Genomic DNA, 22866 nt, shown 5'->3' on the forward strand with positions numbered 1-22866 from the left:
ATTTGTATTTGTCAAACGGCAGTCAAGCATCGATCATCACGTCACCAGAATAAGACCCTTTATATTTATTGGAAAGCAGCATCAAACTCATCACCGTGCACTTTCACCACCCTGTGAAGTTAATAATTTATTTCATCTGTAGGCTAGCCTAATAAACTGCATGGTTTCCCGAGTTGTAGTGTGAGGACCGCAACACCATATCATCGCGTGACTCCAAATTTACTTCGATATGATGCTTATTATATCAATATTTGCGCATAAAGACGTTTCCACCGCCATTTCCCACATAACACATTTTACCGACACAAAAAGATCCCACCATGTCGAACGATAAAATTATTTATAAAATCACTTTGAATGGGTTTCAGATTTTCTTCTCACTCTTCAAATAAGATAAACTTGATTTTCTAACCACAATCCAGTGTTAGCCATGATGATGATCCAGGAGGGACCAGAAAATGAATGGATAACAACAGTGCCAAAACCTAATACATTCGTTTTTTTTGTAGAGTCAAAACGCCACCCACAAGTAGTCCATAAAAAAATATACAGTTTGTATTTTTAATTCATCCATCAATGTGGCTCAGATAAAAAATGTGCATGCAATTTGGGCCTGAAATTAAGATAAAATTGTACTTTATTAATCCAGAGGGTGTTTCATTATGGAATTAAACACATTTCCCCCCTTTCATTTGTACTTGTATGTTCAGCAAACGCGTCTTATGATGGATGAGGACGTGGATAAAAGAGAATCTGTTCATAATTCATGTATTATATAGGGCAAAAATCCTCTGCTGAAAGAAATATTTTCATACGATCTTATTTCACTTAAAATGTATAATGTTCCACTCTTATTATTGCCAATCCAATTTCAAGTAGGCTAATTTTGGCTATTTATAATTTATAATGTTTTGTTGCACTTTATTAGAATACAGATATTTTCTATCCAGGCTCCTTGCCCCCATCTCGCGTTCCTTACGACGGTGGGAGATCAAGAAACCGGAAGTAAACGTCATTGACACAGGAATGGGACAGAAATAAAACATAACTGGGAGAATGTCAAATATATTTTTGTAAAAACTACATTTTACTCAAGAAAAATATGATTAATTTTGTCCAGGATGGAATAGAGGCATCGAAAAGGTATGTGATGTCGCTGGTGCACACCGTTTGATGATAAGGTTATTATTTTACCCACCAAGGCCACCATCGTATCTATGTACATTTTTTATCTGAACACAGGTGCTCATCTCGTCATGCATGCTGGACGGTAGGTGATAATTTTCACCATTATGTTCCACATATTCAGCGTATGGTGCATTTGTAGAGGATCCTGACTGGTCAGTTATGCGTACAACAAGAAATCGCTTTGTGAAATTCGTCATGCCAAATGGTGGAGTTGCATCAAAATCGAATCAGGCCACCCTCAGCCAACTAACTGACATTAAAAAGGAGCACTCGAGCCCCTGCCAGTCGTAGTTGGCTAACTAGCTACTAGCTTATTAGCTAAATTCTAGTAGCTATATTGCACTACAATACATGTATCCTTTATCCACCGTACTTATTTGTGGTTGTAACTAGCTGGCTGCATCTTGTATGATAAATGTAGGATGGTGTCAGCTGTAACGTTCGTTGTATCATCCAGAAACCCCTAGCTACTGCCAGAAACCCCTAGCTACATTGTTGGTAGGTAGCTAGCTACCAACAATGTCATGGCACCATGATATTGCATGCAGTTTTTATGGCATAAATGTATATGGAAATATTGCATAGAGTGATATTTATTTTCTCTTCCATACATACACCCAATACATAGTCCTATGTATCACGTGATAATTACCATATCATAACCATCTGAATGGAATGTATGAGCTGTGTGATACATAAAGCAAGTTGCTAGGGTGAATGGGGCATGCATTGGCCTTTATATGAGCAACAGGATAAAAATGTTTATCAGTAAAAACACTAACTAATTGGTAGGTCTACCTTTACTTGTTACTTCTGTGAACTTTCATTTTCCTCCCTCAGAAATCAAAGCCATTACTTAATCCACATTTTTAAGATGAAAAATATATCTATGCCTTAATTTCCCAAAAAGACATACTCTTAGCTTTCCGCGCCAGTACACTTTTTATTATTTAGGTGCCAGGTATTCATAGTATTTTAGAGACAATATTCATGTCCATATTCTGTGTTCCATCTGTGACAGTGCTGACATCATACTCAAGAATCATCATTTTCCCCCCATAACACTTCCTGCCCTGTTGCTTATAGATGGGACTGGTCTGGTATATTTGTCAAGACTTAGCCAACATTTTTTTTGCTTGATCAGCTCAGAAAGTAACCTCTTCCGCTATGTCTTTCGATGTGCTAGTAAGTCTCCTTTTGGGGCTATAGGTCTTTCTGCTTAGGGATAGACACAACTGTTTGAGGAGGGTGCTTCACCATGGTCTGATTCCTATAATGTGCAGCATAATGGAAGCTTAGAGAGCGTAAAAAAAACGTTTTTGTTTGAGGTTTTTCACAACTTTCAGTTAAACATTATTGCATTACTACACCCTAGTAAATGGATTATGACAGTAGGTAGGATTGGGGATTGACGTAGTTGAGGTGTATAAGTGGTGGAGGTAATGTAGAGTGCAACTGTAATTGAAAAATAGTAGTATATTAAATTATTTATTGCTTTTATTTCTTGTTTGGAGGTGTGTCAACCTGTAGTGTTGGCAGTGGTGACGCTGCTTTACAGGAGGTGTGATCATATCACTGAGGAGCGGGCAAAACGCTGTTTCATATCCCAGCAACAGTCTCCCCTGGCAACATCTAGGTCCTTGACTACTGAAAGAAGAGGCCCGCTCTCTCTCCTACTCTATAAGTTGTGGTGCCGGGACGATACCGGTATCGCGATACTCGTTAGTATCGTGGCAAGGAAACAAAACACGAAGCGGATTTAACTTCTTTAGGAAAACAACCTGTAATGTTGGAAACAAACATCATTATGTTGTCATCCAGAGTCACATTTGTTTATTTCCCAAGCTAAAGCACACACTATTTTACATTCAGCAGGTTTTTAAAGGACCAAAGAGTTTGACCTGCTTTGTGTTTTCATTTTTGCCATGTAAAAAAATATTGCGATACTGGTATCATCCCGGCTCTAATAAGTTGTGTAACTGTCACTGCCAGGCCTGGATCGTTTTCCCATCATTCAAACACATCTATTCTCCTCCATATTCTCAAATGTCAGAGTGAAAATTGATAGGGATCATGTATCCTTTGTAGGAGCTCTTTTATAAAGTAATATTCCTCTCAAGTTCAGCCTATTTGTATCATTCCTCATCAAAAGCTTCGCCTTGCTGTGCGGTAAGCAACTTCATGTATCGGATATCTGTTGCAGTCTATAACAATGCTTAGCCTATTTAAGATTGATAATTTCACACCCTTTTGGTTGGTCACGTCAGGCTGGTTCTGAGACTCCCCTGGGGGTGTTCAGTTCACTAATTGGGCTAAATAAACCCACTTTATCCTCGTCTGTGCTGAAGGATGATGGTCGTGTAGTTTTACCAAAACGTTGACGGCTTCACCTCAACCTTGTAGAGAAGAAGTGAGAGAACAGAGGAACAGAGTAGACACTTCTCCAGACTGGGTGGGAACAGACAGACAGTTCAAACTCCTGATGGGTTATTCTGTAAATGTCAAAGATCTTTCCTTCAAATAGCCTACCATTTCTTTGTACCACAATTCAGAGAATACAACATTCTAATTGCCATTTTTGTTCAATTTTCACACGGAATGACCTAGGTCATCTTAAGTTTTTGTCTTCTTGAGAGTTGAGACTCCTGCTGTGTGTGTTCACAGCTTGGTGGGCACTGGGCCTAGCAAGCTCATGACCGCAGCAACCGGTGCCAAGATGGAGGTTGAAAAAGGCTCACACTTGTTAACCAAGAACAAGAGCGCTCTTGGACTTGTTGGTATTCCTTCTAAAAACAAACAGAATAGAATTTCCTGCTTTGATTTAATACAGCTCAAAGGGATTTCTTTATTCAAGGTGAGAGGGGAAATTGTTAGCCTAGTGGTCCAGTCCAGTCTGTTGGTCTATGGCATGAAGAGTTAGTTACTGTATGTAACGTTAAGAGATCAGGCTAATGAAATGTAGGCTCTCTAGACTTTAGATCTAGACTCTAGATTTTCTCTTCCATAGACACCTAGGGATGTGCTGTTTAGGATTGGGGGGAAATATGAGAAAATGTTGATATAACAAGATGCGTGTCTGTCTCACATTGTAGTGGTCACAGAGCTACGTCTGCAAGATTCCTATACTTGAATGAAACATAAGCTGTAGTGACATCAGTGACACTATCATGTCTTTGTCCTTTTGCTTTCATTGTTGAATGTTGATGAGTGTAAATGAACGGGATTAAGCCTAGGAGGGTTTTGACTCTATTTCTTCCTGTCATAATGAGCTCATGACTTGTGGGACTTCCATTTCTCTGCAGAGAGAGGATACTTATACTACACTATCCATGGACTCTGGGAGAATTCATAATCTCCCCATAAGAGTCAGTGATACCACTGCCAGACAGTCTAAAATAAGTTATCAGAGCAGTGAATTCAACAGAGGATACGGCCTACAGTCTGTTACTTGAAAGTAGAAACGATATCCCTATATAATGGGCTCATGACTTGTACAGCTCTCTGGCTGTAAGTTGGTGACTCATATATAGATGAAATCAATTGCTGCCTGCCATTTGATTTAGTACGGTTAACTCTAGGATTCATTTAGTTCTCATCGCTCTGGGTCTGGATAGTATGATGATGATGATGATGCACGGTTATATTAAGTTACTCTATGTGATTCAGACATATCATTAGCTCAACCTGCTTCCATTTCATCTCAGAGGGCTAGCTTTTTTTAAAATCACCTCTTGCTAGGTAAGACCAGAAACCATTGTTAGAATAATCATTAACCCGCTTATTCACAGTCATAGTAGCTAGCAGGGATTTTTCTGCCATTGAAATTCTCGGATGGGCCACCTAAGCGTTTTTTTCAGGTTGCCTAAGTTCAAACAGTGAAATGCATTTTTGGGATGGAAAGAACGCTTTCAGTGTTAACTTAAACGACTAAAACCAAATATATAAAGTATGTAGAAAAGATCATGGGCATATCTTTTCAAATAATATCATCTTTGAGTACTAACAATCACCTAAATAAAAGCTGTCAGGGAGAATTGAAAATTCCAAAAACAATGAATTTAGCAATATAGATGTTGTTATTATGTTTGAGCAAAAGAACACAGCATTAGCCATGGCAAAATGCATAGAATTGCAGGAAATTGGCTTTAAAACTGCCAAATGTTTTCTCAGCTCCATGGCAGAATATGTAGAATTGCAGGACATTTTCTTTAAAACTACAACATTTTCTCTCAGCTGCATGGCAAAATGTGTAGAATTGCAGGAAAATGGCTTAAAAATGTAGAAATATGTCTACCCGCCTACATTTCAGCCGTGCCAACGGGCCGACCGCGCCAACCTGCCACGCCCACCACCTAAGCCCCTGAGCTAGCCCATCTTCTTTGATATAGCAAAGATTTTGGTGTATCCCCCCTGTACTCTATGTTTCTGGTCTTGTAGGTTTTGTTTGCCCCTGCTTCAACTAGGGGGGAAATAGTAAGGTTAGTGTGTTCTACTATTGTGTTCTAAGTCAGCATCACATCAAGCCACAGTGGGGAGGATGTATCCACTCCTGTTCATGTGTGTGTCACTCTGTTCATCCTAATCCCCAAACAAAAAATAGGCCTAAACACTCCTGGCTGGTTCTTCCCACACATAAAATAGTTTGTATATATGTAATTCCTCAAAACGGATGCAGTAAAAATGACCCACATTCCTGATGGACTGGAGAGGTAAACAAAATGATTTCCAATAGGAATCGATATCTCCCACAGAGTGGGCACCAAACAGTCCAATTTCAGATTCAGACAGAGGTGTTGTGCAGGGCATACAGACGTATGATTCCTATCTAGCACACACTCAGACAACCAGACAGACAGAAATAATGATCGACATTTTTCATAGCATGGGCCTGAGGATGTTCACCACCAGGGTCCTCCATCATCACAGTCCTCCATACTGACAGTAGAGGGACACAGCCGATGAGTTTACTGCTACTTTTCTGCCACCTCCATCTTCCTCTTTAGTGAAGTGTCTGGGTCTGACATCTCACACTCATCATGTGTCCTAATGACCCTCATCCTTCCTTCCTATCCCTTCTTCCGCCCTTCTTTCCATCCTCCACCACCAACCAGAAACAACCCTGCCGCAAGGCTGGTAAGAGGTTCGGAGTCAGAACAATACTGAAACGGAAACCTTACCAGCACATAATTCCACCTTCTGGTTACAGCCGGGCTGGGCTGTGGACTTTCCAGTCTGCCTGAGTGTATGTGACTTGGTGTGTTTTCCAGCAGCTCAAGTTCAACAGGGGCTACCACAGAAACAGCTATAACAGCATCTCCAGTGCCCAGCCCTGTGATTTGAGAGAGTGTGTGTGTGTGTGTTCCCACGCAGGGCACTGCCTGCGTAGCGCGTAGCTAAATGGAGTCGGAGCAGCTCTTCAACAGGAAGGGCTACTACAGGAACAGCTACAACAGCATCGCCAGCGCCAGCAGCGACGAGGAGCTGCTGGATGGCACCGGGGTCGTCATGGACTTCCACACCTCCGAGGACGACAACCTTCTGGACGGAGACGCCACCTCCCCAGGTAGGCTCACTGCTAATCGCTGCCGACTACGCCTTCAGACACCCACTATCACCCCCCATGGCGCTGGGCTGTTGACCCCAGGGGAGAAAGGCTCTGGCTGGGTTATTTTGGTCAGATGAAGAGGGTCTGTTCCATGCCAGAAGCTGTGGGACTATCCATGGATGGATGTTGTGAGCTGTGTTGTTGTGAGCTTCCTATCCTGGCCGCCTTGCCAAATTTGCTGCATTGCTGATCCACCCACTCAATGCTGCCTCGCCCACTTGGCCCCCTTGCTACCCTGTGATTTGCAGTGTTACCCCTGCTGTTGTGAGCCCTAATGTTGATGCTCCCTGCTTCTTTCTGCCCCCGACACGTGCCCATCAACCCTCCATCTATCCATGACACCCCAAACCACACCCTCCATCAAATGTCTCCTGCCTGCCACCTCTTGACTTCAGTTTCACTCCCATTCATACCTGTCACCTCTATCCATAAATCCATAACCGTGATTGGTTGGATTACCCTCCCGGCCGGCTGCCGCCATCTTGTTTTTGTGTTTGTTTTGTGCTTGCAGCCTTGTTCATACTAGCCCGGTCCCAAATCAACCAACATGTTTTTGTATGACAAAAGCCATAGGAGCTGGCAAATACAGCACAAAGAAACAGATCTGGGACCAGACTATGTCCATTCCTGTAACCTTGTTTTATTTTCTTACTTTCCCTGCCATCGCCATCCATGTACCACATTCACTTCTCCATTCATGATGCTTGTTCCTGTTTACTTTGTGGTCGTGACTTGTGGTTTTACACCATGCAGCTTTTGTGGTTGTGCTGCTTTTGACCTTTGCTACTTTTCTAGGTGTGGCTTGTACCATGCGGCTTTGTGATTGGACACTTGAACTGTACACTTCTTGCTTTGTGGGTGTGGATTTGATTATTTAGTGCTTTTTTTAGTTGTGGATTGTACTATGCAGCTGTGTGATTGAACCCGTTCTTTGTAGGTGTGGCTGATGGTATTCCACTCATCACTATGATGTAGACATAAAGGCATCCTTCACATTGTTCCTGTACCAACCAATGCTCCATATCTGTCAGTCCTGTACCAAATCACCTGCTCCTTACACACCCCTCCTGCTTCCCTGGCCCAGTGTACGCTTCTCCGTCATAGCAGGTGTCCCGTGTCTACTATTGCCACATCCTGCTTGTTTCCTGTTGCTGCCTGCTGGCCTGATGCTTGTCCTGCTGATTCATGTCTTGTTACCAAAGTTACGCTGGCTTCTGCAGGCTCCTCTAACTTGGCCTGCTTGTAGCTGATCAAAAGAGAAAGAAGTCCCTCCTATAACTGATATGATGTTCAATATGGCTAGTCACTGTTGGCTGCAGTGACTGTGAATAGTAATTAGGGAAGCTTGCAGGATCTGAAGGTCTTTGAAATGCTCCTTAGTCGAAAGCTACTTAATACATTTATTTGTGTGCGTGTGGCAGAAGCTCGCTCATGCTGAGGTAGCACTTCTTGGCTTACTCTCTTTGATGACAATTTTAAGTGAGTTTTAACTTTTGGATGTGTGTTTGTGTACGTGCATTTCTGAGAGAAGATTTACAAACGGATTACCGGTATTAAAGTAAATTTATCAAACCATGGATGTAAGTAAAGCCCAAGAAAAGCCAAATAAGGAGAGCCTTTTGTCTGATTGAGTCTGATGAGACGTAATAATATTCTAAAGTAGTTGTTCTTTTTCATTACCAGAGCTTACTTTAAGTTGCGTTTAAGGGCACGAAGAGAGTGCTTGACATGTATACTCTCTGCTGCACAATCCTCTCCTTATCCTCCTTGTCTCTGCAGTGTTGTATACAAGCACAGAGCTCCTCGTGTGTGTGTGTGTGTGTGTGTGCACACCCATGTGAATGCAGTACTATGAGTTGCTGATTTAAAGGGGAAATTGTCTCCTATTAAGCTCATCTACTTTAATAATTTTTTCATTGGCTAGATTAGCAAACTTAGGCATGACATGCCAGCAACAAACGCTGACACGACACATCCAAGTATAGCTGATCAAATTATGAAAGACCAGCATTGTAACTTTGAATTCCGTAAAGTGCTTGTGGAAGAAGTGAAAAGATTATTGTTGTCTATCAACAATGACAAGCCACCGGGGTCTGACAACTTGGATGGAAAATTACTGAGGATAATAGCGGACGATATTGCCACTCCTATTTGCCATATCTTCAATCTAAGCCTACTAGAAAGTGTGTGCCCTCAGGCCTGGAGGGAAGCAAAAGTAATTCCGCTACCCAAGAATAGTAAAGCCCCCTTTACTGGCTCAAATAGCCGACCAATCAGCTTGTTACCAACCCGTAGTAAACTTTTGGAAAAAATTGTGTTTGACCAGATACAATGCTATTTTACTGTAAACAAATTGACAACAGACTTTCAGCACGCTTATAGGGAAGGACATTCAACAAGCACGGCACTTATACAAATGGCTGATGATTGGCTGAGAGAAATTGATGAAAAAAAGATTGTGGGAGCTGTTTTGTTAGACTTCAGTACGGCTTTTGACATTATCGATCATAGTCTGCTGATGGAAAAAGGTATGTGGTATGGCTTTACACCCCCTGCTATATTGTGGATAAAGAGTTACCTGTCTAACAGAACACAGTGGGTGTTCTTTAATGGAAGCCTCTCCACCATAATCCAGGTAGAATCACTGGCTTTGAGTAAAGCCGGAGTGTCTATGTATGCGAATGACTCAACACTATACACGTCAGCTATTACAGCGAGTTAAATCACTGCAACACTTAACAAAGAGCTACAGTTAGTTTCAGAATGGGTGGCAAGGAATAAGATAGTCCTAAATATTTCCAAAACTAAAAGCATTGTATTTGGGATTAATCATTCACTAAACCCTTAACCTTATAATAAATAATGTGGAAATTGAGCAAGTTGAGTTGACTAAACTGCTTGGAGCAACCCTGGATTGTAAACTGTCATGGTCAAAACATGTTGATACAGCAGTAGCTAAGATGGGGAGAAGTCTGTCCATAATAAAGCGCTACTCTGCCTTTTTAACAACACTATCAACAAGGCAGGTCCTACAGGCTCTGTTCAGTCGTGTGGTCAGGTGCCACAAAGAGGGACCTCGGAAAATTACAATTGGCTCAGAACAGGGCAGCATGGCGGCCCTTAAATGTACACAGAGAGCTAACATTAATAATATGCATGTAAATCTCTCATAGCTCAAAGTGGAGGAGAGATTGACTTCATCACTACTTGTTTTTGTAAGAAGTGTTGACATGCTGAATGCACCGAGGTGTCTGTTTTAAACTACTAGCACACAGCTTGGACACCCATGCATACTCCACAAGACATGCCACCAAAGGTCTCTTCACAATCCCCAAATCAAGAACAGACTATGGGAGGCTTGCAGTACTACATAGAGCCATGGCTACATGGAACTCTATTCCACATCAGGTAACTAATGCAAGCAGTAGAATCAGATTTAAAAAACAGATAAAAATACACACAAAAAATGTATGCACGCATGACTGTAAGTCGCTTTGGATAAAAGCGTCTGCTAAATGGCATATTATATTATTATTACACCTTATGGAACAGCGGGGACTGTGAAGAGACACACACACAGGCACAGACACACATACACATAAGACATGCACTCTACACACACGTACACATGGATTTTGTGTTGTAGATATGTGATAGTAGAGTAGTGGCCTGAGGGAACACACTTGTGTAATATTTTAAATTGTATATAACTGCCTTAATGTTGCTGGACCCCAGGAAGAGTAGCTGCTGCTTTTGCAGCAGCTAATGGGGATCCTTAATAAATACAAATACAAATACATCTTGGGCTAAACTTCAGAAGTCAATAAAGATGTGTAACCATAGAGTGGACAGGCACTAACATTACTGCCAATACTGTAGTAACACGCTATTATAGTATATTATTAATAATGGGACAATAAAAACGTCTTGAGTACAGAAGCCAAGACGGCCCCCTTCAGGGCATGGTCCCATGACTAGCCTTCTTTACCACCATGTGAATATCGGTATGTAGCCTAGCCCCTGAAGTCTGCCTGAGCGCCAATCTGTTTCTGCTTATTTAATTAGCTGACTTGTTGTCGTATTTCCAAGCAAGGCAATGAACGGATGTAGCTGTTGAGTGCAGAAACGGCTGGGAAACCAGGTGAGTGAATGTAAATACTTTGTCATGTAGGCCTAGTGTAAAAGGCTCATAATGTCTTCATGCTGCATTGATTCAGCCTCAGGGCATGTTTAGACTACATTAGTTATTGCCAGGAGTCCTCACACCAAGCAATATGTATCTAGGAATGTTAAGGTTGAAATTGTGCTCTTACCTGTCATAACTTGACTTGGGCCATGTGAATATGTTGTTTAGTGTAACTGCTGTGTGTCCTACACTTAAGGAGACCAGACCAGACAGAGGCAGAGCAGACCCGTCATATTAATAATGAATGACCCAGTGAAGACTGGCTGTATAGTCGCGCTCCAGTGAGGGTGACCAGGCTTTGTTCAGTAGGACACACAGAGAAAGCAGGCCAAGGAGGGCCATTGTGTGCGTGTGTGTGCATTTTGGCTGGTATTGGGTTACTTACAAGGTCACTCTCAGTAATCTCTGCTCATTCAGTGGCCTCTAAGGTTGGGCGGTATCCAGATTTTCATATCGTCATACTGGCCTTCTCTCATCCCGGGATTTACGGTATTACTGGTATTACCGTTTTTTGCGCTAAAATCGCAAGAAAAAGCCAATTAGGTGTCTATTACCAAAATGCTAACAAAATTAGCACAAGGACTAGCACATACATTTTTATAGAGGCTGCTAGCTAAATATGCTAACGAGCACAAATAAAAATAAACTAATTGCAAAGACAGGCAAACCTACACAAAAAGTTATACATAGAGTGCCTTCAGAAAGTATTCACACCCCATGACTTTTTCCACTTTTGTCACGCTCTGGCTCCGGGACTGTGTAGTTTGAGCCAGGGTGTATTCATTTGGTTGTGTTGGGTATAGGGTGTGTTCATTTGGTTGTGTTTGGTTTTGGTTGTAGTGTCTTGTCTCGTCATGTGACTCCCAATCGGAGGTAACGAGTGTCAGCTGTCGGCTCGTTATCTCTGATTGGGAGCCATATTTAAACTGTCAGTGTTCACCTTAGGGTTGTGGGTTTTGTTCCATGTTTCAGTCTGTGTACTGAGGACTTCACTATCCGTCATTGTTTATTGTTTTCTCGTTCGTGCACTTTAACTTTAATAAAGTCATGTTCGCTACAAACGCTGCGCTTTGGTCCACTCCTTCCGTAGACGGCCGTGACAGAAAAACCCACCAAAAAGGACCAAGCAGCGTGTCCAGGAGCAAGGAGACTGGACATGGGAGGAAGCGCCGGGTAAGGAGATCGAGAGGCTGGCGATGGTCCAGGTGGGCAAATCGTGGTCCTGGGAGGACATGCTCGGGGGCAAGGGACCTTGGGGGAGGATCAAGGCCCTGGCGAGAGAGGAGCAACGGCGTCAGCAGGGCCATCGTCGTAGGGACGAGAGGCAACCCCAAAACGTTTTTTTGGGGGGCACATGGCTTGGGCGGCTGGGCAGCAGGAGGCTGCCACAGGGAGACGTGGAGAGAAGGCTACCGGATTACGGGAGCCATTGGCGAGTAGAGGGAGGGGAAGTAGTGGAGGCACGGCGTGAGAGACTGAGGTGTGTTACCAGTCCGGTCCGGCCCGTTCCTGATCCCCGGTTAAGGCCAGTGGTGTGTGTTCCCAGTATGGACCGGCCTGTTCCTACTCCACGCACCAAGTCCACGGTGTGCGTCGCCAGTCCAGCCCGGCCGGTTCCTGCTCCACCTACTAAGCCTACGGTGTGCGTCGCCAGCCCAGCCCGGCCTGTTCCTGCTCCACGCACAGAGCCTACGGTGTGCGTCGCCAGCCCAGCCCGGCCTGTTCCTGCCCCACGCACAAGACCTACGGTGTGCGTCGCCAGCCCAGCCCGGCCTGTTCCTGCTCCACGCACAAGACCTACGGTGTGCGTCGCCAGCCCAGCCCGGCCTGTTCCTGCTCCACGCACTAAACCTACGGTGTGCGTCGTCAGCCCAGCCCGGCCTGTTCCTGCTCCACGCACAGAGCCTACGGGGTGCGTCGCCAGCCCAGCCCGGCCTGTTCCTGCCACCCGCACCAAGCCTACGGTGTGCGTCGCCAGCCCGACCCGGCCTGTTCCTGCCACTCGCACCAAACCTACGGTGCGCGTCGCCAGCCCGGTCCGGCCTGTTCCTGCCACCCGCACCAAGTCTACGGTGCGCGTCGCCAGCCCGACCCGGCCTGTTCCTGCCACCCGCACCAAGTCTACGGTGCGCGTCGCCAGCCCAGCCCGGCCTGTTCCTGCCACCCGCACCAAGCCTACGGTGCGCGCTCGCCAGCCCGACCCGGCCTGTTCCTGCCACTCGCACCAAACCTACGGTGCGCGTCGCCAGCCCGGTCCGGCCTGTTCCTGTTCCACGCACAGAACCTACGGTGTGCGTCGCCAGCCCGAACCGGCCTGTTCCTGCCACTCGCACCAAGCCAAGGGTGCGAGTCGTCAGCCTGGTTCAGCTCGTCCCTGCTACTCGCACCAAGCCAAGGGGTGCGAGCCGTCAGCCTGATCCAGCCCACTCCTGCTACTCGCACCAAGCCAGGGCGCGAGTCGTCAGCCTGGGGAGGCCCGTTCCGGCTCCACGCATCAAGCCTAGGGTGCGTTTGCGTCGGCCCTGTCCGGCCCGTTCCTGCTCCCCGCACCAAGTCTGTGGTGCGTTTCGTCAGCCCCTGTCCGGCCCGGTCCGCTCTCCGCACCAAGTCAAGGGTGCGCTTCGTCAGCCCGGTCCGGCCCATTCCTGCTCCCCGCGCCAAGGCAGTGGTGCGCGTCGTCAGCCTGGTAAGGCCCGTTCGTCCTCCACGCACCAAGCCAGGGGCGCGTGTCGTCAGTCCGGCTCCGGCCAGCGGGGCTAGACAGGACCAGGGGTACTTTGGGGGGTTGGAGAGGAGGTGGGGATCAAGGCCGGAGCCAGAGCCACCGCCGAGGAGGTATGCCCGCCCAGCCCTCCCTTGTTTAGCCCGTATTGAGGCGCGGTCGCAGTCCGCGCCTTTAGGGGGGGGTACTGTCACGCTCTGGCTCCGGGACTGTGTAGTTTGAGCCAGGGTGTATTCATTTGGTTGTGTTGGGTATAGGGTGTGTTCATTTGGTTGTGTTTGGTTTTGGTTGTAGTGTCTTGTCTCGTCATGTGACTCCCAATCGGAGGTAACGAGTGTCAGCTGTCGGCTCGTTATCTCTGATTGGGAGCCATATTTAAACTGTCAGTGTTCACCTTAGGGTTGTGGGTTTTTGTTCCATGTTTCAGTCTGTGTACTGAGGACTTCACTATCCGTCATTGTTTATTGTTTTCTCGTTCGTGCACTTTAACTTTAATAAAGTCATGTTCGCTACAAACGCTGCGCTTTGGTCCACTCCTTCCGTAGACGGCCGTGACAACTTTTTGTTGTGTTACAGCCTTAATTTAAAATATATTAAATTTAGATTTTTTTTTGTCACTGACCTACACACCTATCAAAGTGTAATTATGTTTTTGAATTTTTACAAATTAATTAAAAATGAAAAGCTGAAATGTCTTAAGTCAAGTATTCAATCCCTTTGTTATGGCAAGCCTAAATACGTTCAGGAGTAAAAATGTGCTTAACAAGTCACATAATAAGTTGCATGGACTGTTTAACATGATTTTTGAACGACTACCTCATCTCTGTACCCCACACATATAATTATCTGTAATGTCCCACAGTCGAGCAGTGAATTTCAAACACAGATTCAACCACAAAGACCAGGGAGGTTTTCCAATGCCTCGCAAAGAAGGGCACCTATTGGTAGATGGGTAAAAGAAACAAACAAAAAAAGACAAACACTTTGGATGGTGTATCAAGACACCCAGTCACTACAAAGAAACAGGCGTCCTTCCTAACTCAGTTGCCAGAAAATAAGTAAACCGCTCAGGGATTTCACCATAAGGCCAATGGTGACATTAAAACAGTTACAGAGTTTAATGGCTGTGATAGGAGAAACTGAGGATGGATCAACAACATTGTAGTTACTCCACAATACTAACCTAATTGATATAGTGAAAAGAAGGAAGCCTGTACAGAATAAAATATTCTAAAACATGCATCATGTTTACAATAAGGTATTAAAGTAAAACTGCAAAAATGTGGTGAAGAAATTAACTTTATGTCCTGAATACAAACCGTTATGTTTGGGGCAAATCCAACATATCACATCACTGAGTACCACTCTTCATATTTTCAAGCATGGTGGTGGCTGCATCATGTTATGGGTATGCTTGTCATCGGCAAGAACTAGGGAGTTTTTTTTATGATAAAAATAAACGTAATGAAGCCAAGCACAGGCAAAATCCTAGAGGAAAACCTGGTTCAGTCTCCTTTCCAACAGACACTGGGAGACAAATTCACCTTTCAGCAGGACAATAACCTAAAACACAAGGCCAAATACACACTGGAGTTGCTTACCAAGACGACATTGAATGCTCCTGAGTGGCCTAGTTACAGTTTTTACTTAAACCGGCTTGAAAATCTATGGCCAGACATGAAAATGGCTGTCTAAAAATGATGAATAACCAACTTCACAGAGCTTGAAGAATTAAAAACATTATAATGTGCAAATATTGTACAATCCAGGTGTGCAAAGCTATTAGAGCAGGGGTGTCAAACTCATTCCATGGAGGGCCTAGTGTCTGCAGGTTTTTGGTTTTCCTTTCAATTAAGCCCTAGACAACAAGGTGTGGAGTTCCTTACTACACTGAACAAAATATAAATGCAACAATTTCAATTTACTGAGTTATAGTTCATAAAAGGAAATCAGTCAATTGAAATAAATAAATTAGGCCCTGATCTATGGGTTTCACATGACTGGGAATACAGATATGCATCTGTTGGTCACATATACCTTTAAAACAAAAGGTAGGGGCATGGATCAGAAGACCAGTCAGTATATGGTGTGACCATCATTTGCCTCATGCAGCGCGACACAGTTCCTTCGCATAGAGTTGATCAGGCTGTTGATTGTGGCCTGTGGAATGTTGTCCCACTCCTCTTCAATGGCTGTGTGAAGTTGCTGGATATTGGCGGGAACTGGAACGCGCTGTCGTACACGTCGATCCAGAGCATCCCAAACATGCTCAATGGGGTGACATGTCTGGTGAGTATGCAGGCCATGGAAGAACTGGAACATTTTCAGCTTCCAGGAATTGTGTGCAGATCCTTGCGACATGGGTCCTTGCATTATCATGCTGAAACATGAGGTGATGGTGGTGGATAAATGGCATGACAATGGGCCTCAGGATCTCGTCACGGTATCTCTGTGCATTCAAATTGCCATCAATAAAATACTATTGTGTTCGTTGTCCGTAGCTTATGCCTGCCCATACCATAACCCCACCGCCACCATGGGGCACTCTGTTCACAACGTTGACATCAGCAAACCGTTTACCCACACAATGCCATACACGCTGTCTGCCATCTGCCAGGTACCGTTGAAACCGTGAATCATCCGTGAAGAGCACACTTCTCCAGCGTGCCAGTGGCCATCGAAAAAGCATTTGCCCACTGAAAACTGTTACGACGCCAAACTAAAGTCAGGTCAAGACCCTGGTGAGGATGACGAGCACACTGCTGAGCTTCCCTGAGACGGTTTCTGACAGTTTGTGCAGAAATTATTCGGTTGTGCAAACCCACAGTTTCATCAGCTGTCTGGGTGGCTGGTCTCAGATGATCCCGCAGGTGAAGAAGCCGGATGTGGAGGTCCTGGGCTGGTGTGGTTACACATGGTCTGCGGTTGTGAGGCCGGTTGGACATACTGCCAAATTCTCTAAAACAACGTTGATAGAGAAATTAACATTCAAATTCTCTGGCAACAGCTCTGGTGGACATTCCTGCAGTCAGCATGCCAATTGCACGCTCCCTCAAAACTTGAGACATCTGTGGCATTGTGTTGTGTGACAAAACTGTACATTTTAGAGTGGCATTTTGTCCTCAGCACAAGGTGCACCTGTGTAAGGATAATGCTGTTTAATCAGCTTCTTGATATGCCACACCTGTCAGGTAGATGGATTGTCTTGGCAAAAGAGAAATGCTCACTTAACAGAGATGTAAACAAATTTGTGCACAACATTTTAGAGAAATAAGCTTTTTGTGCATATGGAACATTTCTGGTATCTTTTATTTCAGCTCATGATACATGGGACCAACAATTTACATGTTGCGTTTTATATTTTTGTTCAGTATAATTAGTGACCTTAATTCATCAATCAAGTACAAGGGAGGAGCGAAAACCCGCAGACACTCAGCCCTCCATGGAATGAGTTTGAGACCTGTGTATTAGAGACTTAACCAGAAAGACTCACAGCTGTTATCGCTGCCAAAGGTGATTCTAACATGTATTGACTCAGGGGTGTGAATAATTACACTGTATGTAAATGAGATATTTCTGTATTTCATTTTCAATAAATTAGCAAACATTTCTAAAAACATGTTTTCACTTTGTCATTATGGGGTATTTTGTGTAGATGGGTGAGAGAAAAAAATCAATTGAATCCATTTTCGAATTCAGGCTGTAACACAACAAAATGTTGAATAAGTAATGGGGTATCAGGCTCGGTCCTTGCCTTTCTGCCGCCCTAGGCAAGCCCAAAAAACGGCACCCACAGTATAGTCCCAGTAAGCAAAATGACGTTGAAAAGACGTCTAAAATACTTATTTTTCAGACATTTAAGTTAGGTTCAATTTAGGTTCTGAATGAAAGGTGAAAATATCTATTTTCTGGACGTTTAAAATACATATTTTCCAGGACGTTGAAAATGCGTGAAAGACGTTGAAAAATACGTATTTTACAGACGTTGAAATCAGATTCATTTTCGGTAATGAATTACAGTTGAAAATACGTAATTTATAGAGGTCTATATTTGGCTGGTCTAGACCTGACCAAATCTGAACCAAACATAGACGTCTATGATAGGTTCAGATTTGGACCGGACCAAAAATCTATGTCGGTGGACGTTGAAATCAAGGCAGGTCTGGACTGCTCCAAATCTGAAGCAAACATAGACGGCTATGATTGGTTCAGATTTGGTCCGGACCAGACCAAAAACCAATGTCCATGGATGTGGAATTCAAGGCCGGTCTGGACTGCACCAAAAAAGGATGTCCAAAAGGCGTCAGCGTCGGTCCCTGCTTCCTGAGGTATAGCCTACAGTGTTCCCTGAAATTGTATTTTATGAATGCCCACCTATGTGGTAAGGCTACCATTTGTAAAACACCAAATAAAGACATCCGGAAACGTCTTATGCTTACTGGGGTGTAGCCTACCATGTCAGCCAGCAATGGAATTTTATGAATGCCCATCATTTGTAAAACAGGCTGTTGCATTGGCTTTGTGACTAATCAGTTTGGCTATTTAAGCGCTGAATATCAGCTACCCAACTTTTTAGGAGTTATCGTTAGCTTATTTGCATTGTGTTTACACAGCAGGAAATGCAGAAGTATTTTATTTTTTCGCTATGATCAGCTTGTCAAAAATGAACGGATACAAGCTTGAAACCACTGATCATGACAATGGGGTGAAACTCCTGGACAACAGTTGTGGTAGTCCATTCCATATTGTCCATTTTACTTTGACCTGACCTGTTTTTAGGATATGTTGTTTGTTAACGTAACCGCACATTTATTATTTGATTGGGCGCCATTTAGGTTAGGCTATTTGATCGGAGAAACCTGCGTTATGTAAAAATTGTCCGTCTCAATACATTGTCATACATTTTATCTCCAGCCTGTAGGCTACAGTAAAGGCCACATACTCTTCTACCATATCCTGTATTTGCTACATGATTTGTTTTAGATATTTTTTGGACGAAATGTTGGTGGAGCGCTGCAGCGATGCGTCTCTCCAACAGCACACTGGAGAGGCGCGCTGGGAATGGACAAGCAAAATATTTTGCGCCCCTGCCTTTGACAAAGTGGGCACTGCTTATCACAGGGCGGCATCAGCGCTCACCTAAAAAGCCCATATACCATTGGTTGAGAGAAATTGTCATTGTTTTTAGGCAGAATTATGTGAGGTTTTATATGTTGTTGGAGGTATGTCTTGGACAGTTTAGCTCAGAAAATGGCGCCCTCTTCAATCTGCAGTAACGGCCGGTGTACACTAGCACGCGGTAAATTGCTTCCGCTGCCCAGAGTGGCTCGCTTGTGGGCCAGTGGGCGTGCTGGCAGCATATGGCAGCAGTTCGGTTGTACATCAAGAATTCAGCACAGCAATTTTGTATAAGGTCTGGTTATTAAATGGGTAAATAGTTTAATCCATTCTCCACTTCATGAATTTATTCACAGGTAAATAGTAATATGCTCTAAACCGCTCTGGTGACAAACTTTGCTGTCCTGTTTCCAATCGTCCACATGGCTGGGAGAACCTATTGAAGTAAGTAAATACGTTTTGAAAATGTACAAAACATATAAATTATTAGCTAACTAGCTACAGTGGAGGCTAACTCAAATGAGCTGCTAACGTAGCTAGCTAGCTATCTAGCCAACTTTACAGACTGTATAGCTAGTTAGCTAAGTTTATTAAATATCACCAGCTACCTAACTTAATATTAGCTAGCTATCGTGATCTATTTATCATTGTAAAAAACAAACTCCAAATGCATTTGTAGGTAGCTAGCTAACAGCCATGGAAGAGGGTGAAAGGATAGCAGCTCCAACTGTCAAAGGGAGAGAGTAGGCTATTCTGAATAGGGTAGGTACTTTTGTGTAGTTCCAGTCCTTAGAAAGAAGTGAGGACAGAGATAATAGTAACATTTTATTTTGTATTTATCCAGGACGGGCTCATTGGCCAAGATAGGCAGCACCAAGTCATTACACAATTACAGACAGACAACAAGTAATCTAGTAAAAACCATAGAAATCACAGGAGTATAACGAAATCATAAAACAGCAAATGAAAAATATTGAGAGGTCAAGGAATCAGCCTCAAAATCCTTCATCAATGATAAAAACAGCAATCGGGACAAGTTCTTCCAGTTTAAAACTGTTTTGTAAGGCGTTGCAAGGCGATGGCGCAGAGTACATAAAAGCCCTTTTACCAACTTCAGTTCGAACATTTGGAACAGTTAGCAGGATAAAGTCCTGCGAACGAAGAGAGTACACACCACATTTCTGAAGAATAAAAATGCCCAACTAAAATGGTAGTAAACCCAAAATGGCTTTGTAAATAAAAAAATATACCAGTGACTGAGCCTACGAGTGACTAGAGAAGGCCAGCCAACCCTTGTATATAAAGTGCAGTGGTGCGTAAGGGTTTTGCAGTTTTAAAATAAATCTCAACGCTCCATGGTAAAGGGTGTCAATTGATCTCAAACACTGAGCGGAGCATTCATATATAAAATATCACCATAGTTTAGTATATGCATAAATGTAGCTGATACTCGCCTCCTGGCTTCAAAAGAAAAACAGGCCTTATTCCTGAAATAAATCTGCAACTTCAGCTTCAATTATTTTGTAAGTTGTTGAATATGCAATTTAAAAGAGAGGCCTTCATCAATTAAAATTCCAAGAAATGTATATGAGGTTACAGCCTCAAACTCATTGCCCTGACAGGTAGTAATAGGTGAAAGTTTCAGAGGTCTATTTCTTGCTTTAGAAAACACCATTAGTTGAGTTTTGTCAGCATTGAGGATACGCTTCAATTGACACAAGGTATGTTCAACAGTATAAAAAGAAGTTTGCAAGTTCTGGAAAGCTTTTATGAGAGAGAGGGCACAACAATAAATAGCAGTATCATCAGCATAAAAGTGAACATAATATTCAGTGCTGTCTAATTGGGAGTATAATTATGTTCTCTGTTCTCAAATACAGAGAGCTGTGAAAGCCTGTCTGCAGATGATGAGGAGTGGTTCTCAGTCCTGGTCCTGGGGACTCAAAGGGGTGTACATTTTTGTTTTTGTCTTAGCACTACACAGCTGATTCAAATGATCATCTCATCATCAAGCTTCAAACGGTATTTATGCATGCATTTCTGATGCCATCTTTGATATGAACCTGCTGTTGTCACATGCTACACAAGCACGTGTGCACATGCATCTATCAATCCAATGTTATCATGATTTGTTATAAGAGATATTATACTTTAGTAATCCACAATGACCTGGTGATGTAAAAGTCTAATAATGACATTCTTCCATATTCTTACAGATACCTTGTAACTGGAGATTCCTTCAAAACGATTGCCTACAGTTACCGTGTAGGGCACTGCAAGGTTGGGTGACCAGGGCCACCTGGGACTGCCTCGTGGGGGAATTCAGGCGTGTGTGAAGGCTACCTGTATCCTGCATAACTTCATGAGGATGGACACGAGGACCAGGAGGGGACCTGCAGCTTGCCGCCGTGTGCCAGAGGAGAGGTCTGCTGCTCTGCAGGATGTTGCAAGGATGGGGGCCAGCAATGCAGCACGGGAGGCAATCCGTGTGGGGAGGCCTTCACCTCCTACTTCTTCGGAGAGGGTGCTGTTCCCTGGCAACACCATATACTACACTATGCACAACCAAAGGCTCTTTTAAGAGCCACCCACATTGCAATAAGAGTATTCTTCCATTTACTTAGCTATGTCAACTGCAGTTATTCAATTCCCAGTTTCTCTCCCTTTTATGTATACTTCTCAGGTGAGGGTGCTGTTCAGGTAAGGGTGATGTCTGTACATTAACAAAACAGGCTCTTTTAAGAGTCACCCATATTGAAAAAATGTAGAACAATAAGACACCCTACAACCCACACCTACACACTCTTGTATCCATTTGATTGATGGATTGTGTTGTGCAGTAAGCAGGCTCAGGTGTATAACTGTGGCTCCTTCCAACTTCAAAGAATAGGCAAGAGGACCAACCATGGAGAATAGTAGGATACTCCATTATTTATATTTAAGTAACTACGCTATATTGTTTGTCCTCGTGTGCCTGTGCATGTTTTTCAGTATAAAGTACTCTGCAGCCACACACACAGATTCCTGTTGACACTGTCTCATTAACTACCTTATTTTCTCAATAACAATTTCCCCCCTTCTCCCTAAATCCTCTAGGTTATATCAGCTGTGTCGGTGAACCCCTCCCGCTTCTGAACTGCCTAACACAGCATGATCAGAGGTGAGAGGTCACTTGGTCGGGTCAACAGGAAGTATTATTAAAGAGATGCTTTACATTGAAAATACAGATTGAGATGTAGTAGTCCCACAGTTAATGATCCAAGGTCAGTTTTGCATTTCACCTCCTGATGATTATGATGACTGACAGTGTTAGAATAAAAAAAACAGAAGGCTTAATCATGCTATCTCTCTCCATCTGTCTCACGCCTGCAGGTATGTTTTGATGTGAGAGAGGATGCCAACCCCCAGTCCCGTCATCGCCACCTCACCCACTCTAAGATAACCCTCTGGCCAACTGGGGGCCCAAGAATGGTTAGGAGACACTGTTAGAGACACTATTATGTAATTGTGATGACCTGAGAGAATATTAAGTTTAGTAGCACTGTAATTCATTTATCATATGCTGCCTTCCCTGCTCCTCTGTTCTTCCCTCTTTCCCTTTCTGTCTTTTACACTCTTTCTTACACCTCTCTACCCACCTCCTCTTTCTTCCTCTGTTTTTATAATGCACACCAGATGTGCATTGAAGTACAGATTGAACTTGTATTTATATTATAGTATTACAATTATAATATTTATAATGCATGTATTATGTATTTATAACACTTGGATAATGAACTTCTTTCAATAAAGCTTTTCACATTCTCTACTGGAATTGCTTCACATTCTCTACTGGTTAAAATGAAGTCTATCATTTGATGAAATACTACACCAATTCTGTGGCCTCAGATCAGTGCCGATTAAGGAAATTAGATATTGAGATGAACCTGTTTTAGAGTATTTACATGATGCATAGGAAGTGTACTGTTTTTTAAAATCCTTGTTCTGTACATATGAATTACAAATCAGCCTTTCACTAGTTAAATCATGTGTTCTAGTCGATTGCAT

General features: G+C 43.5%; 1 protein-coding gene and 1 long non-coding RNA gene across 6 annotated transcripts in view; both read left to right on the forward strand.

The window, feature by feature from the left end:
- The first annotated feature begins 1002 nt into the window (after positions 1–1002).
- The window catches only part of LOC121571218 (H(+)/Cl(-) exchange transporter 3), a 58368-nt gene continuing 36504 nt past the window's right edge, over positions 1003–22866 (forward strand). For 3 of the 4 annotated variants that reach the window (XM_041882556.2, XM_045221846.1, XM_045221847.1), the window contains exons 1-2: positions 1003–1143; positions 6559–6751. In XM_041882556.2, coding sequence (XP_041738490.2) covers positions 6586–6751 — 166 coding nt within the window. In that variant the 5' untranslated portion in view covers positions 1003–1143; positions 6559–6585. The remainder of the gene's footprint in view (positions 1144–6558; positions 6752–22866) is intronic. The other variant, XM_045221848.1, reaches the window with a different exon arrangement.
- Positions 18887–22625, forward strand: LOC121571219. Of its 2 annotated transcripts, XR_006001671.2 has the most exons (4): positions 18887–19263; positions 20794–20841; positions 21036–21979; positions 22192–22625. It is a non-coding gene; the product is annotated as an uncharacterized LOC121571219 (long non-coding RNA). The 2 variants fall into 2 exon arrangements; XR_006001670.2 differs by lacking the exon at positions 18887–19263 and having other exon boundaries at positions 20076–20841.

The sequence above is a fragment of the Coregonus clupeaformis genome, chromosome 8, assembly GCF_020615455.1.
Source record: "Coregonus clupeaformis isolate EN_2021a chromosome 8, ASM2061545v1, whole genome shotgun sequence".
Classification (NCBI taxonomy): domain Eukaryota; kingdom Metazoa; phylum Chordata; class Actinopteri; order Salmoniformes; family Salmonidae; genus Coregonus; species Coregonus clupeaformis.